Below are 17,145 nucleotides of genomic sequence, written 5' to 3' on the forward strand. Positions count from 1 at the left end.
ATAGGGTGACCATGTGGTGACCCTGCCCGCAGACAGCCCGGGGCCAGCCTGCCCTTGGGGTGGCGGGAGGGAGGCTGGGAGGTTTGACAGAGGCCAGACAGGCAGAGGAGGTGCCTGGGTGCTCGGGCCACACAGACTCCTTGGTGCTCCGGGCCCTGGCCAGTGACACTTTATTAGCCAGAGAAGGAAAGCAGTGTCTCTGTTAATGAGCAATTGATCTTCTGCAATTAATCTGGAAGTTGTGAATAAGCTTTTTGCAAGGCACCTAATTAGCAAATCTGGTGCCTTCAGGGGGTGATTACAGCCAGTTGGGATTGATGCTTTGTTAATAATTATATTTTAAAACACGCTTAGTCACAGCTCTTGCCCTTTATTAATAGTTGAGGGCCCTTCTGGGGGAGGGGATGGGGGCCTTGGAGAACCGAGCAGGTGATCTGGCCCATTTCCTGCATCCAAGGCCCCTGGCCCACCCTTCTCTTGCCACCTGGTGCTGAGGCCCATTAGCATGTTTTAGGCCAGGAACCAGGGCCACATGTGTCCTGAGGTTTGTTCCCCAACAGCAGTTCTCAAACTCTGGTGTGATAAGAATCACCTGATGCCTAGTGTACGTGTTAAAAAGACAGATTCCTGGGCCTCAGCCCCTGAGATTCTGATTCAGGAGATCCAGGGTGGGCCCGGGGATTCTGTACTTTAAATAAACACTCTGGGTGGTTCTGATGCCAATGGTCTCTGGACCCCAATTAGAGAAAAATCAAACCTTTCCTCCCTGCATGCAGTGCTCAGATGCTTCCATTCTTGTCTACCATTCCCTCATCTACCATTAATTGTCTCATCCAGCATTTCCCAAAGGATGTTTTGCAGAGCACCAATCCCAAGAGAAAAATCTCTGAAAGAAGTATCTTGTAGTGAAATCTATTTGGAATACTCCGTTCACCTCTTGGAAAGTAAAAATACTCATGGTCATGTTAAAGGCTCTGAGAAGTCCTGTAGTCAATACACCTGCCTGTCTTTGCTTCATCCAGATGCACCCAAACAGATCTGGCTCTGGAACCCCTTTGGGTGGTAGAGCGGAGCCTGGCTTCTAGGCACACTTTGTGCACGTCCCCCTGACCATTTCCCCCCCAACAGCAGGAGGCCCGGGATTCTCCGCCTCACCCTCCCACTCCCCATTCTCTCAGCCTCTTGCTCAATCCCTGTCCTTCCAGCTTCTAATGCTCCTTCATCAGGGGACCTTCCTCCTTCCTCCCCTTGGAGCGCCTCTTTTGAGTCCTAAGCCTTCCTCCCTGACCCCCACCCACGAAGGCTGAGTAGCCACGAGCCAGGCTGAAGCATCTACCGGAAGAGGCGGTTGGCTGAGGAGCTGCGGTGGGCGAAGTTGTTGAAGAAGATCTCCAGCTCCTGGTCATTGTCAAAGTCGGCAGCGATGACTGTGCGGACAGGCGAGGGCATAGAGAACTTGGGTGAGGCGATGTCCTGGGAGGAGAGAGGGCTGCAGGTCAGCGGACAGATGCGTGGGGCAATGGGGGTGGGCTAGAGGCCAACTCTCCCCACCCCCGTGTGTGCACGTGCACGCGAAGATAAAAGCCTGACCTAGCACGTCCTCTATCACCTTCCCTGTAAGGGCCCTAGGTATGCTGTGTTTAGGATCACATGAACCTCAGGCTGCTTGTAGAACAAGGAGGTAAGAGGAACAGTCCTAATTTACACCGGTGAAGCACCTTGCTGTTCCCTGGTCCGGACCACATGGGGCCCTCCCATCAGTCACTTGAGGCAGGGCTGATGTGAGCACTCCCATTTTACAGGTGAGGTAACTGAGTCCTGGAGAGGAAGGGGAATTGCCCACTGTCATAGCTAATGAGTGGGGGCCATCGCCAGGGCTCTGACTCCAGACGCCATGCCCTTCCTAGTACGTGCCCTTCGTCCTCCGCAGTGAGAGGCGGAGGCTGGGAGGACACTGGGCAGTGCTGTGCATTTAAATCCAGGCTTCTCTGTTGACTAGCTGTGTGGTCTCAGGCAGGTTACTTAACTGCTCAGATCTCACCTTCCTCATTGGTAACACGGGGATAAATAATAGCTGCCCAGGTTGTGAGCATTGCAAGTAAAGCGCTTGGCACAGAGTGGGCACCAGATGGATCCCTGGCAGTCTGTTCTGGCCTTGCCCATATCAGCCTCATGAAAGGTGACAGAGGTGGCCTTTAGCTGTGTTTTTGCTGCCTTTATTACCTTACTTTGTTTCTTGGGAGTCTTTTGATTTTTTTTTTGAGACATTTGCCTTGGGGGGTTGCAGTATCAGGTACCTCTGCCCAGGGCTCACGAGGAGACCCCAGACCCAGGACAGCCCAGCAGGGACTTCAAAGTGCTGACAGGGCCTTGGTGGACCTGGCAAAGTGTCCCACCTATGGAACTTGCCTTTGAAATAGAAGAGCTGTGGAGGGCGGCCTTTTGTTTCTCAGCAGAATATCCATTCCAGGTGGGTTTGTCCCTTAAAGACCCAGGAGCCTGTCTAAGTCCCAGGGTCCACGTGGGGAGAATTGGGAAGGGCACAGTTGGGCTTTCTGGGAGTGGTCCTCTGCCCTGGCCCTGCCCCTGGGCCTCCTACTTCAGGCCCTCTCCCTTGGCCACAGGAATGAGCTGCCCACTCTGGGTTACCCAGGGGAATAGGCTGTCCCCAACAACGCAGTCATGAAGCTGATTGAGAGCCTGGCCCGCCGTCCAGGGTGGGCTGAAGAGGGCCTTGAGAGCTGGTAGCAAAGAGACCTCAGGATCTCGAAGTTGTTATTATTCTATTGATCCTGTAAAAACGGAAACCTACATAGGCCCCTTGGGGTTGCCCCGCTGGATGCCTGGGCTTCCAAGATAATGCATGTAAGATGCTTAGCACAGTTCCTGGCACACAGAAGGCACTTGATAAATGGGGTCTCTATTATTATTATTATTATTGCTCCTGTGAGCTCTGGGGCTGGGCTATCAGAAGAGTTAGTTGACATTTGGGGCTGGATTATTCCAGCCGGTGCATTGTAGGATGTTTAGCAGCATGTCTGTCCTCTGCACACTAGATGCCAGTAGCACCTCCTATCCCATTTGTGACAACCAAGAATGTCCCCAGACATTGTCAAATGTCCTGGGGCAGGGACAAAATCACCCCTGGTTGAGAACCTGGGTTAGAAGAAAAAGCTGAATAAAGATGGAAATCATCCAGGATCTCAGGAGCAGCTGCTCTGTGTTCAGGACGTACCTCTTTTTTCACCCAGAGAGCCTGGGTCTCAAGACTCTGCAGGGAGTGAGTGGCTGGCCCTGAGCACCCCAAGGTGGCTGCCTACAGGGGAGGGGCTTGTGGCAGCGCCCCAGACATAAGGTCCCTGGTGACTCCCCTGGGACCACCAAGCTTCTGGCAAACGCCGCCACTTCCTTGCTTCCTCGGGGGCTTTTGGCAAGACCAGGTGCCTCCAGAAGCACCCTGACTCCCGGAGGTCAGCTCTAACCATCCCATGCTCTCCATCACCCTCCTGAGAAAGGCCCAGACTCAAGTTCATTAGGCTGGCGGTACATCCCTTACTGTCACCAAACAGTCTTTCTGAAGAATTCTTGGTGTCACAGACTGTTGATAGCTCAGGGAGGGGGCACAGAGAGGGGTTCAAGGTTACCTTGTCCCCCACCTGCCGTTTGTCCAGAGGGGGCAACTGTTGGGAGCTCTGTGGCCTCAACCTCCCCTGTCCCCCCAGCCCCACTGTGCCCTTGGCCTGAGCCTCAATTTGAAAAGCTCAGGCCCAGGCTATGGGAAAAACGCTCCCGATCCAGAGAATGAAGCCCACCTCACTGGGCCTTTGCCCTGCTGCCGCACACCTTGGGAGGCTGCTCTCTCTCCTCTGCCAATGACCGTGCCCTGGGCACTACAGACGTCACAGCAGCCCAGGCGGGAGCCCATCGTCCCCCAGATGTTACCTTCCTTGTGGCCACCCCGCCCCCAGGCTCTGCAGAGCCACAAGCCCCTACTCAGCCTGGTGGGAGGCACAGGCGGGGCTGCATCCCCAGGATGACAAAGCAGGGGAGCGAGGGAGAGGCTCCTTCTTACCCGAAAGCGCACCTTCCCGTGGGCGCTCATCTGCAGATAGAGGCGGTGGGGGCCATTCCAGTTGCCATAGACGATGTCCACTTTGCCGTCGCGGTTGAAGTCGGCCAGGGCGACACCTCGCCCGTGCTGGTGGGGGTCATCCACACCTGGGGAGGAAAGGCAGGCGCCCTCAGGGCAGCGCCCCCTGCAGGCTCCACAAACACTCACCTTGCCAGGGCCCCGTGAAGAGCAGCAAGGGAGCGTGAGCTTCATCCTGTCCCGATCTCTCCACAGGGAGAGAAGCTGGGAAGCCACCTGGGTGCAGAGAGAACCAGAGACTTGCCTTCAAGCTGCACCTGCCCAGAAAGTACTATTTTCACTCGGTTTTGGGGCAGCATGGGGTGGGGGAAGGAGACTTGTGGAGATTCTGGAGGACTAAAGCCCTCCCCAGCCACCCCTGACACTGGGATACATTAAGTTGATCATCACTCTTTTGCTCAAATTTCAGCGCTTCTCCAGTACTCTTGGGTCAAGTTCAAATTCCTGCCCGGGGAGCACAAGGCCCTTGCCCACCTTATCTGGTCTTTAACTGGTACCACTCCTCCCCCTTCCTCATAAGCACCGGCCACCCGGGGTTCCTTTCATTTCTCAAATGACCCAAGCTCTTTCCGGCTTCTGGGCTTTCGCTCAAGTTGGTCTCTCCTTCTGGAACGCTCTTGCCACGGCTCTTGGTTACTTGGCTCCTTGTTTTTTTCTTCTGCTCTCAGCTGTAATGTCACCTCCTCAAGGAAGCCTTCCCTGACCACTCCCATGAAAATAAGCCCCTCCCACCCACCCTGCTATTCATCCTGACAGCCTCCCATTCTCCTCCATTGAGCTGATCACACGTGCAGTTATGTTCCTTTGTGGGGTCCAGTTTTCCTACTAGACCTTACACTCCATGAGGTGAGGGTCTGTCTTCTTGTTCATCTGTGTTCCCACAGAGTCTGTCTCAGTGCCTGTGGTGACCTGGTATTTTTCTGTAAATACTTGCTGAATGAATGAAGAGACATAAATAATTTGACAGAAGGCGACCAGGGACTTCGGTGACAGCAGAGAAAATACAGCACCATGACTGAGAAACGTACAGTGTGCCTTGTGAGATCTGGGAAGAAAGCTTATGGGTCCAGTGTCACCTGTTTGCACTGTCCCTGCATCTACCAGTGGCCAGTGGGACTGAGCTGATCCTGGGGGAGGATGGAGGGTGGTTTTGCCCAGAGGGATGGCCTGACCTCCTGGTTGCCCAAGGCAGACAGGATCCTTCAGGTCAAGTGCAGAGCTGACAGGCAGTGGAGGCCGGCTCTAAATACCCACGCTGAGTCTTCTGGAGGACAAACTGCCATTGGTCATCAGGCCCTCAGAGATGGCAGGTGATAGGACAATATGATGGGGGATGGGGATCGCAGACCCAGGACACAGGGAGCTCTTGCCAGCTGCAAATACGGAGATCCTGAGGATAGGGGCCAGCAGAAAGCAAGGTGGGGCCCCGCTGAGAACCTTAGGGGCTGAGCATCCTCTTGGGGGAGGGTAGGATTGGGAGGATCTGGAGGATGGGTGGGGGTGGGGGAGAAGAGGCAGGGAGACCCAGGCTTGAGAAAGAGGGTTTGCAAAGGCATGGGGGCAGCCTCTAACCTCTAGGATGAAATACCCCATTAATTCTCTGCAAAACTCCCCAGCCCGAACGTCGGTGGCCTTCTGTGTTGGCCCATTTCTCTCCTATCTATGAGGCACCTTGACAAGGAGCTGGTTCCCTTTCACGAGAATAATCGGTGCCAGGCTGCACTTCACAGCAGCATCTGTTTGGGTGATGAATGCCCTCTTGACATGTCTTGTTAAACCCCTGCAATCACTCTGACTTTCAATTACGGGCCTAGCACCTTTCCTCTCTCCTCCCGCCTGATACCTTCTCCCACTCCAACTTGCTCGCTCACCTCTGCTTCCGTCTCTTTAACACCTTATCAAATCCTCTAGGTTTTCTCCACCACCACCTCCTCTTCATTTCATGATTTTTCAGCAATAAGAAAATTTGCTGCTGGAGCGTGTAACAGGTGAGCTGGGTGGGAGGACAGGCCGGGGAGCTGCCTCCATCTTTAGCTTTGCCCGGGAAGAACAGGGGAGCTGACTGGCTGCAAGGGTGCATTTGTGGGGTGTTCAAAATGGGAACTCCCGGGCAGAGTGCTGGAAGGGCAGGTACTTGTAAGTCACAGAGAATGGATTGGTACCTGCTCAGGGATTGTATGCTAGCTGTCAGCACCAGCTGGCGCTTGTAGGACCTTGGATCTATGTATCTACATCCCCGCTCACCTCTTCTTCCGGAGGCCGGAGCTCGTCCCTACGCCACCAGGAAGGAGAAATCAAACCTCCCATTCCTTGGCAAGGTGGGGAGGAAGTGGGTGGGGAGAAGTGGTTGAAGGGCAGACTGATTACGTCCACATACTTTTATAATGTGTCCCAGCCCTTGCAGACAGAGACAGATTATTATAATGATGTAGGAGCCTGAGTGAGTGGTACATGCAAAGGCAGTGGGAATACAGAGGAGGGAGTGCCAATCTCTGCCAGGCGGCACAGAAAGAGGCAGGAAAGGCTTCACAGATAACATCTAAGCTGAATGTTGAAGGATAAATAGAAGTTTTGCAGATAGAGAAGGGGGAGAGGGCACTTCAGGTGGAGAGGATTGGCAGGTGCAAAGGCCCTGAGGCAGATGATGGATGAACACAAAGGGAAGAGGGGGAGCAGAGCTGGGGGCCTGGAGTACTATTTTGTGTAGATTTTATTCTGCTTCATATTATAGCTATTCGTTCATTTGTCTGTTTCCTCCTCTAAAATGTCAGTGCCTTGTATGGGCGGGTGGGGGGAGTGGGGTAGGGTGATCTTAGCCTTATTCAGGTCAGCGTCCCCAGCTCTTAGCACCAGCCTGGCACTTAGCACGGGTTCAATAAATGGCTATTGGATTGAGTTGAATGTTTAAGATGGATGTGGGGAGGGGAAATGGAGAGAGGCAGCTTAGAGTGGAGACCAGTGCTGAGAGACACAAGCAGGACTCGGAGGGACACGGGCCAATCCCAGTCGCGGGAGAATGGATAACGGTCAGGCGTTCTAGAAGCTGTCTCCCCAGCCACAAACATCCCCTGCGTCCTGAACCATGGGGATGTGGAATTAAAGGTGACAAGCAACATTTCCCTGTGCGGTGCAGACAACGACTTGTCCCGCTCTCCCTGGGGCCTGTGGGACCTGGAGGGAGCAGGGCAGACCAGAGTCCCCTGTAGGGTGGTGAGGGTCACAGGACAGAGGCTGTTTTACTCACCAGCACCGGCCGCAGCATCCACGAAAGTGCCGTCCCCCCGGTTGTGGAAGAGGAAGTTGGGCCCGTTCTCGTTGTCGCAGAAGATATCCGAGGCACTGCTGCTGAGGATGGGGCCCACGCTTACGCCCCGGCCCCCTGGGAGAGGACATCGGCTCTCACTAAGCGGCAGAAGCAAAGCCCCAGGCCCGCGTGGAGGATGGGGGCCGCCTCGGAGGCCCATGAGACGCTGCTGTGGTGATGCCTCCGAAGAGCCGGGGGTGGGGGGCGGGGAGGGGCGGATTCCGACATTCCAGATGCTTCCCGGAGCCCAGATCTGGGCTCACGGTTCCAGAAACCAACGTGGAGGGTGACTGCACCGATGATGAGGCAAGAGAGGAGCAAGATGGAGTCACTTTGTGCCAAAGGAATGATTCCATGAGCTGAGGAACCCAGAGGCCACCGCACAGAGCCTTCTCTTCCCTTTGGTAGCTGAACTACACTAATCCTAAACCCATCTCTACCTGCAACATTTTGATCAAGTCACAGATTCCCTGACAGCCCCCAGCCTTACCCTGATCACACATATGCTGGTCAAGATACTGGGTGTGTTCCAGTTCTAAGAACCCATAGAAACAGGTTCCAGCCACAGGTACAGGGATGCTTACTTTGTTTTGCTTGATGTAGAAAACAAATGCGAGGACCTGCCTGTCCATCAGCAGCGATGCAGATGGATTACGGTGCATCCATATGATGGACTATTCTGCAGCTACTAAAAAGACTGTGTAGATCCATGTGTATTGACTTGGAGGAATGCCCATGACATATTGTTAAATGAAAAAGCAATTCGCCAAGTAATGGTATTGTGTGATCTTATTTTTATTTTTTAGAAAAAGGAAAACAAATGCTACTTCTGAATATATGTGTTTGTGCAAACTTGTTTTTGAGTTTGGGGAAGAGTGGGGAAGGCCACATTCCAAGCTGTTCACATTGGCTGCCCCAGTGGGGTAGGATTTAGGGAGGGAAGGAGAGACAGTATGTTGGCCTTTTTTGGGAATGTCTGTATTGTTTGGCTTATTGTAACAAGAACTGTTTCTGTAGTTTGAAAGGAAAAAATCCAATAAGGTGTATATTTTTTAAGAAAGAAAGAGGGAATCCCCTGGTGGTGCAGTGGTTGGGAATCTGCCTTCCAAAGCAGGGGGCGTGGGTTCGATCCCTGGTCGGGGAACTAAGATCCCACATGCTGCGTGGTGTGGCCAAAAATTAAAAAGAAAAAAAAAAAAAAAAAGAAAGAAAGCCAGCTCTACGTTAGGGTTTGAAATGCCCAAGATCAATGTGGACATGTCACCAAGTCTAATCTTAAGGTGTCTTGAACAAACCACCCCCAACCAGTGAGTTTCAAATGAAGCCCTGAAAGCCTCCTCTCAGCCTCACTCCCACCCCAAGTATGGTGCAGAAAACAACCTGACCAGGACCAGGACATGGATTCTAGTCCCAGCTTGGCTTTTTTACAAGCTGTGTGACCTTGGGCAATTTACGTTACCCGTTACCCGTTTAGCCTCGGTTTTTCTCATCTGAAAAATGCAGATAGCGTGACCTGCCTTTTCTATTTCAGGGTTTTTGAGAGGATCAAATGATGTTAAAGGTCTTTGTGAATCCTACAACCTTGCTACTCAGGTGTTATCACCCGTGAGCTTGTCAGAAATGCAGAATCTCAGGTCCCTACCCACCCAAACAGGACCCCTGGGGGGTTTATGTGCGCAGTAAAGTTTGGAAAGTGCTGCTCTGAAGGGCTGTTCAGTACAATAAGAGCAGTTATTAGAGCACCCAGAGGAATGTGATTTTTTAAAAAAGTAAATGAGCACTCATGCAGACCTGAGTGATGTTGAGCCAGGCGCCCTCCCCAGCCCGCTCCTGGACAGGGCAGAGGTTTCCACTGTGCTAATTTGGGATGGAGGTTTTTTGGTCCCCAGGCTCCTCCCATCCTCTGAGATTTGTCCCTGGAGGAAATCATGGGGTCTTTCTCACCTGTGCACGTGGAGCTTGCCCACCAGGGGCCGGCTTTGGGGCCAGAGTGGGGCAAATGGCATTGCCGCAGTCATTGTTCTCCTGGTGGGGCTCCTCGTTAACACATCCTGGGCCCTGTGCCCCCAGATTTCTCCCAGGTAATCTAATTAGCTCTCAAGGAGAGCTCAAGCCTCATGAAAATGGAGCCACTGAATCCACAATGCTCCCGGGGAGTGCGCCTTCATTAGGAGAGCCCAGGCGTGGGGCAGGGCGGGAGGCTTTCAGAAGCCTTTCTTTTCCTAAGCCAGCAGGGAGGGTGCTGGGCTACAACCTGGGCACCTCTTCTGCCCATTCAAAGAGTGCTGCTGAGTGCCTGCTGGCAGCTGTCCCTGCCCTGGTCCTGCCAGACTCCAGCCCAGGAGCAGGCTTCGGTGAGAAACCCTCGGTCTTGTCTGGGCCCCCAGCAATTCCAGGTGGGGCTCCGGGACTTGCTGCCATGCAACTCCATCCTTCTTCCACCGCTCCAGCGTCTTCCAATTTCCTCTCTGCCTCTGGCTCCCAAGCTGTGACACATTCCCTTCATTTTCTACAAAGCAGGTTATTTCCCTCTTGGACAAATTTCTAAATCTTTCTAATTAACTAATTGGGTTGGGTTGAAGCCTTGCACCATTTGTAACCTGTAATTACTAGAAAATTGCCATGGTAACCACACTACTAATTAGTGACGATTTATTGCCATGGCAACTGGACCATAACAGAGATGTTACCCACAACTCTTGCTTGGCAAGTTGGCTGCACAGTTGGGGAGCAGGTGAGTCGACAGTCGACAGTCGGGAAGCCAGCCTTTTGGGCACGAGCCCCAGCAGCCTCAGGATGGAGGACCAAACGTGGGTCTGAGGCAGGGACAGCCAGGTGCCTGCACCCCTCGCTGAGGCCGCAGGGGAGACTCTACTTCCAGGTCCATCATGTTAGCTCTCTTCAAACTAATAAAATCCATCCATCTTAAGTGTAGCCTGACTCTCCCACTCCCTGCCCGGTCATTGACAGAGGCCCCTTATTCCGCAAGTATCTTCTACCTGGACCTCCCCCTCCTCCCCTAGCTCTTCCCCCTACGTCTCCCTGTCTTCTCTGTTACACGCACCCTGTCTCCTGGCCTCCTAAGGTTTAGCACACACCTTATGGGGCTACCGGGGGCAGTTAGGAACATCTTTATTTAGCCTTGGAAAATGATGTTCCAATAGGGAGTTAAACTCCACTTTACATCAATTCATTCTTTTATACTTGAGGCAAGAACGTCCTCTTGGGGGCAAGCAGCTCCCCAGTTGGGGCTGGAGAGGCGCACCGGCTGGTAGGAAAGACTGGGGATCAGGAAATTCGAGCTGTGTGACCTTGGGCATGTCACTGAACCTTTCCGGCCATCTGGGTTTCTCACCTATAATGCGAGACTGATAATAATAATAGCCCCTTCCCAGGCTGTCATAAATATTAAGTGAGCTGGTTTTTGGAAGGTACCTTGAAAAACGTCAGGTGCCACAGAGTCATTAGTGGGACTATTTCCCACCTGTTGGGTGAATAATATCCCTTTATTTTTCCAGCACTTTCAAGCTTCAAAGGCCTCCTTGTTCTGCTGTTGGGTGTGAACGCTGCTTCCTGCCCATCCCTTCCTGAAGGCTTCTCACTCTGCCCACCAGGCTGGGTGGAAGAGGCGGTGACAAGGGAAAATGCTTCCCTACGGCCCCCTCCTCCTCCTGCCACATTCTGACACCCCCTCTGATGATCCGCTCAGTGGGCCTGAGCCCACAGGGCAGCCTCGTTTACCCTTAAAAACTGCACCCCTAAACCTCTGAACCCCTACACTTGGGAGACGTAGACCCAAGTCCAATCTGGGTGCAGACAATCCATCTCTTAGACTGCATCAGGGCAGCCCTTGGGGTTGGGGCTGGGGGTGGGGAAGGGAAAGAGAGGCTGTAGGGAGCGGGGGCAGGTGCATGCTGCGGGAACTGTACAGCAGAGGGCCCGGGATGACGAGGCAGGGGGATTCGCCGTGCTAAGGAAAAGCCTCTAGGGGCTGCCCGGCCTCTGCACCTTCTCTGGAGGCAGGAACTTGGGAAGTGTGCTCTCCAGGCCTTGGTCTCCCTCCGTGAGGTGGAGGGGGGAATGAGAAGGTCTGCAAGGCTCCTTCCAGCTCTACTTTTCAGTGCATCCTCCTGGGCCCCTCTACAGTCTGCACCACGTGGGCTCTGCGGCGAGGCTGTCAGACAAGGAACCTGGACCCGTGGGATTATTCTGCTGATTAATGATTCTAGTGGGTGCTAAGGCCTGCAGGTTGCCGAGAACATCCAAGATATTGTAAAAGAATAGCAAAGCACTGGAACATGTAGGGGTGGAGGAATGGACAGTGTGTGTGTGTGTGTGTGTGTGCATGTGTGTGTGTGTGGGTTGGAGAAGGAGGTGTGAGAAGGGCAGGATGGTAACAGCCTAAACTTCCTGAAAATTCTAACACAGAATCATACTGTGTTAGTGCTGGTGTTGCTACCCCCGGGTCCTCTGAGAGTGGTCCAGATGCTGGGCAGAGTTCCGAGTGTACTGGTGTGGAGGGTATTAGACAAGGACATTCCCACTCATCCCTAATCCCTCTGGTCTGTCCCTGCAGGACATTGAGGGAGATGCGGTGGCAGGAGGATAGGCTCCATCATTTGTCCACTGCTGGGGATTTTCAAACCTTGGGCACCTGGTGGGTGCAGGAGGGAAGTCGCTCCTCTCTGTGTGCCCACCCTCCGAGGCAGGGAGGGGGCTGGAAGCAGCTGTTTCACGAGAGAGGGCAGGAAAAGGAGGGGGCAGGAATAGCTCCTCTGGCTGCCTGTCGGTCTCAGTCCTGTGTACTAGGTATCATTCACGATTCACCTCACCTCATCATTTTCTAGATGAGGAAACCGAGGCTCAGGGAGGCATAACTGCAGCCAGCAGGCAAGAGATCACAGTTGAAACCCACGTCTGAGTGACCCCAGAGACACTCTCTCCCCACAGCACGCTCTCAAACATTTCTACTCAAGTTCCCTCTCAGCAGAAGAGGGATCTGTACTCCTGGTAAGGCCCAGAATGGCTAGCCATAGGCTTGACATTAAAAAAAAAAAAAAAAACTCTCTTGTTTTAGCTGAAGAAAATGTGTACCAAGATTGCATCTGTATTCTATAACATCTGTGTTTGCTTTGAATAAAAAATGATGTCCCTCCCTGTCAATCATCTCATGCTTCTGACACTGTGTTTCCTGGGGCTTTGGCGGGCCTGTGGCTGTACTCCCTGGGGGTCCCGGGCCCTGGCTGAGGAGCCCGCCACTCTAGCCCTGCCTGTCCCCAGCTGACAGGTCTGGCTGCACTCCCACTGCAAGGCCAGCACTGCCTGGGAACCTGGGAGACTCTGAGGCCCCCACTCTGCCGCCCCGGGTCACCTCTCTGGAGCCGGCTGGTAGGGGTCCTCCAGAAGGCCTCAGCTGGGCGTTAGGCATCTCCGTCTCCTCCAATAATGACTTCCTATAAATCAGGTCTGCCCTCTGCTTTGTTCTACACTGCTCCCAGCCAACAGCAAAACTCCCCACCCAATATCATAAATCCACCTTCATTTTCTTTCCAAATTTCGTTTAAGGCTTCTTTAATCACCGTCTTGCAGCCTGGACAGATGCTCCCTAAAAGGGTGAGGCCAAATTGCAGAGCTCCTGGGGAGGCAGTAGAGGCCAGGGAGAGGCAGGGTCCAGAGTGAAGTAGGGAAGAGAGATGGATTCCAGTGGGAATAGGGCTGAAGATGCCCATGCCTGTGCCCAGGACTGGAGGACATGCCAGGAGACACATGCAGAATGCCTCCAGGGCAGGGGCTAGCCCTGCTTGCTTTGTGCTTCCCCCCTGGGCTCCCTACACCCAGGAGATGCCCAGCAGAGGGTCCTGGCATCCTTCTTTCAGAACCTCAGAGGAGGGTGTTGATGTCTGCTACACTCGGTGGGTACTGCCTGTGCGTTAGGCCCTGTGCCAGGCATGCTCTATGTTTATCTCCTTTAATACCCCCATTTTTCAGGTGAGAAAACTGAGGCCCAGAGAGGTTAATAAGTTGCCCACTGCTGCCTGGGCAGGAGGACATGGTGGAGGCAGGATCTGCATCCAGTACTCTGGCTCCAGACCCTGTCCACTTAGCAGCTCTGCTCCACGGCTAGTTCAAGGTCCTCAGAGAGGCTATGGGAAGTTCCTGAGATCATTTGGGGCCAGAGAGGCAGTGCAAACCTCTTGGTCCCCACCTTCCCCAACCTTGAGTTCCTGCCTGGCTCTCTCATGGGGAGAACTAGTTCTCAGGATTCCCATGCAGGGCAGTTCAGGCTCCAAGAGGCTGCAGGCAGCTGGGGAAGTCGGGGCTTGGAGAACCAGGAACCATGGGGGAGTGGCCTTCCCTCTGCTCAACTCTGCACCAGCGGCTCTGGCTGCACCGCCCTCCAGGGGCCCTCGAGTCCCCCGAGAGCGGGCGCGTTGGCCGCTAGATGGCACTGTGACCTAGTAGAGCGGCGGCCGCCGGCAGAATCCGGAGTCTGGACAAGATGCCTCCCCTCCTCCTCCCGCGGAGCCGGACAGCCCGGTGCGGGCTTCGCCATTGCCCGGCCTGCAGACCGGGATGCGCGGGACAACCCCCTGCTGCCCTGAGCAGCCCAGGCTGGGCAGCTGTTTCAGCCAAAAACAAAACAAACAAACAAACAAACCGGGAGCCGCAATTAAAATCCGGAGGGCCAATCCCGGGGGCTGAGTTTCCGGTGGTCGTGCCCCTTCCTCTTTCACCGACCCCTTCTGTCTTGCAGGCTGAAGCAGGATTCTCAAGCTGGAGGTCATCAGAAAGGTCAGCTGGTTGTGGCAGTTTAGGCATCAGGGGCCGGGGCTCTAAGTGCTAGTTTCTCTGCAAACCTCCTGTGTGACCTTGGGCAAGTTCCTTCTCCTCTCTGGACCTCGATTTGTTCTTTTGCAAACAGGAGGTTCTCCGGGGTCTGTCCGGCAGATGGGCGTTGTGTGCCTTGGCTCCGGGGAACTGCAGCTCTCTGACTGCACATCTGGCCATGGCTTGCTTCCCTCCCAGCCTGTTCAGGGCCCTGCTCCTCACTGCCTGCGTCTCTCCCACCTCCCCAGGCCCCAGGGCGCAGCCTGGAGCTGAGCACTGGCCACGTGGCAGAGCCTCGGCAATCAGGCCGGGCTCTGGTGGTGGCCCTTGCATTTGGGGTCCATTCCTGGGGCTCAGGAGGTTGCTGTGGGCTAGTTTTCCAGCCAGATGTCCATGTGTTGTGAACAGAGTGACGACGGGGGCTGCACAGTAGCGTTGGGGGGCTTGGAGGGCAGGGAAAGGGTGGGCTGGGGAAGGCGGGCAGACAGAAGAGTAACGTGGTGGGCCAAATAGGTTCTTGTCAGCCAAATGGCTTTTGGAAGTCTGCAAAGCTGCTCTAACATGTCCTCTGGGCATGCCAGCTGCCCCGGCCTGCCTGCATGCTCCACGGAAACTGCTGTCCCTTCCTTGAGCTGCCCCGTCCTTCCAGCACAGCCTGGCACAGTTGGCCGGTGCCGCTATCCCCACCCTGTGCTCCTCAGCCGTCTCCTCTTGGCCCCCTCCTTCTCCGTCCCTGGTTCCTGCTGGCCCTTCTGCCAGCCCCAGCAGCGTGAACAGTGTCCCCTTTATGATCACACCCAGCCCCAACCTTCTGAATTCTTTGATTCTGTGTATAACCCTCGCTCGCAGACCTTGCCTCCCTTCCAGCTCATCATTTTCAAGTGCTTCATCTCCCCAGTCTACCCTCCTTCTCCTGCAGATCAAGGCACTTAATTGCCAAACCAGCCCAGTGCATAGAACTGGGAACTGTTCAGAAAAATTGTCTGCACAAGTCGAGGCTGCAGCTCCTGCATGTTTACTCCTTTTCCCAGGAAAACATGGCTTATTACTGACATTCAGCCTCTCTGCTGCTCGTTCCCAGGCAGAGCTCTCGTGCACTTTGATGGAGCTTGCGCTGTGCAAACTGTTTTATTGTCTAGCCATTTGTTCCCACAAACTTTGTCAGACAGGTCAACATCAATCTCTCCCTCTCACTGAGGTGGAGAGCTGGCTGGAGAAAGGCATGGTAAACTCAGGAGAGGCTGTGACAACCCTTTCTGGGTAGGACTTTGAGATGATGCCACCACCCAGGTGTCTGGAGGCAGGGGGATGGCCCAAATGACCCTTCAAGGATCCTTCCGGCCCCCAAATTTGGATCCAGGCCAGCTGCCACTTGGAAGTCTGTAGTGCAAGTTGGGATGGATATATCGGGAAGGTCAACCACTGAGGGAATTTCTACACCCAAAGTGCAGGTTGGGTGTGAGTGAGGCCAGAGTTCACGTGAGAAGCTGTGTACACCTCTGGCTTCCTGATTTTTGGCACCCCAAATAGGAACTGGATTGCTCTGCCATCAGCAGTCTATTGGCAGATTATCAGAGTTTAGTCAGCAGCCGTGCTGGAATTAGAAAAACAGCCTTCCCTAGAACGATCTCCCTGTCAGAGACTCTGACAATAGGTCCCCCATCCAGAGAGATATGCGGGGAGCGTGACTTCAAAAAAAGTGCTGGAGAGGTTTTGGAACAAGAACACAATTCTTTGAGCTCAGTTATCTGAGACGAGACCCAGCTGAAGCTTAGGGATTTAGCACTCAATTCCTGGCCGCTTATGTGTAGGTAAATAATTTCATCTGCTGTTTGGCAATAAGGAATGCTTTAAGTCTTGGCCTCTGTGATTTGTCAGCTTTCTCCTACAGAACCTGTTCACCCGTCATTTGGGTTACAGCAGGGAATGGGGCAAGAGGTTCCAAGGACAGGATGATGTGGTAATGTTCTTGGCTATGTCTGACGTCACCCACTGGGCGCCCCCCCCTGCCAGATGTCTCGTCATCTGGAGAGGTCGCGTGGGAAGAAGCCGTCTATGGGTGGTGGGATGGAATAAAGCCTTCATCCTCCCTCCCCAGGGACACAAACCCACCCTCTCCGGTGGTCTCTGATGTATTAGACTCAGCCTTGCAGGGTTCCAGCCCCCAGCCCCTCCAGCTCACAGCGCCCCCATGTCACTCTGCCTACCTGTGTATTTGCTGACCCCAGCCTCAGCAGCGACGTCTCTGAGCGCCAGAATGCCCCGGGAGAGGTCACTGGCCTCCGGATCCATTTCAATGAGGGCGTCAGGGCCCACATTACCGTAGGCGTAATTGGCGATGTAGATAGAGTAGTGTCCGGAGCCCTGAGGAGGAAGGGAAGGAGGGGGGGTGAGCAGGACCACGGCGGGGGTGGGCTGGGGGGTACTCAGAGAGCAGCTCCCCCCCTCCTCTCGCAGGACCATAGCTCTTTCATAGGTTCGGGCTCTGCTCCCGGGGTCTGGCGTGCGTGACCTTGCACGACACAACTCCAGAGGTGCTTTTCATAGAGGCTACGAAGTGCACGACACCCTCAGAGTCCTACAGCAAAGCGGCCCCGCTTTTCCTTCCATCCTGTTCCAGAAGAACATCCCTCCCTCTCCTCCACAACCACCTTTTTATAGACAGTTTTCTAATGTGCCTTCTCCTCCAGCTGAGCTCTCTCCAGCTGCCAGCCAGGGTAGCTGCTCAATAAATATTTGCTGATTGATTGATCTACCAATTCCCATTATTCTCAGTCTCGCTCTCCCATTCAAGCTCGCTCCAGCCAAGATGACAAGCAAATTCGTGAGCCATCTCCCTGCCCCACCTCCACCCTGTACTTCT

General features: G+C 54.1%; 1 protein-coding gene across 1 annotated transcript in view; it reads right to left on the reverse strand.

Moving 5' to 3' along the window:
• CRTAC1 (cartilage acidic protein 1) overlaps window positions 1-17,145 on the reverse strand; it is a 135,721-nt gene that overhangs the window by 18,287 nt on the left and 100,289 nt on the right. Inside the window, exons 5-8 of the mRNA XM_068549001.1 lie at window positions 16,490-16,646; window positions 7,395-7,529; window positions 4,073-4,218; window positions 1,337-1,473 (exon numbers count right to left, since the gene is read on the reverse strand). Coding sequence (XP_068405102.1) covers window positions 1,337-1,473; window positions 4,073-4,218; window positions 7,395-7,529; window positions 16,490-16,646 — 575 coding nt within the window. The remainder of the gene's footprint in view (window positions 1-1,336; window positions 1,474-4,072; window positions 4,219-7,394; window positions 7,530-16,489; window positions 16,647-17,145) is intronic.

The sequence above is a fragment of the Eschrichtius robustus genome, chromosome 7 (assembly GCF_028021215.1).
Source record: "Eschrichtius robustus isolate mEscRob2 chromosome 7, mEscRob2.pri, whole genome shotgun sequence".
Classification (NCBI taxonomy): domain Eukaryota; kingdom Metazoa; phylum Chordata; class Mammalia; order Artiodactyla; family Eschrichtiidae; genus Eschrichtius; species Eschrichtius robustus.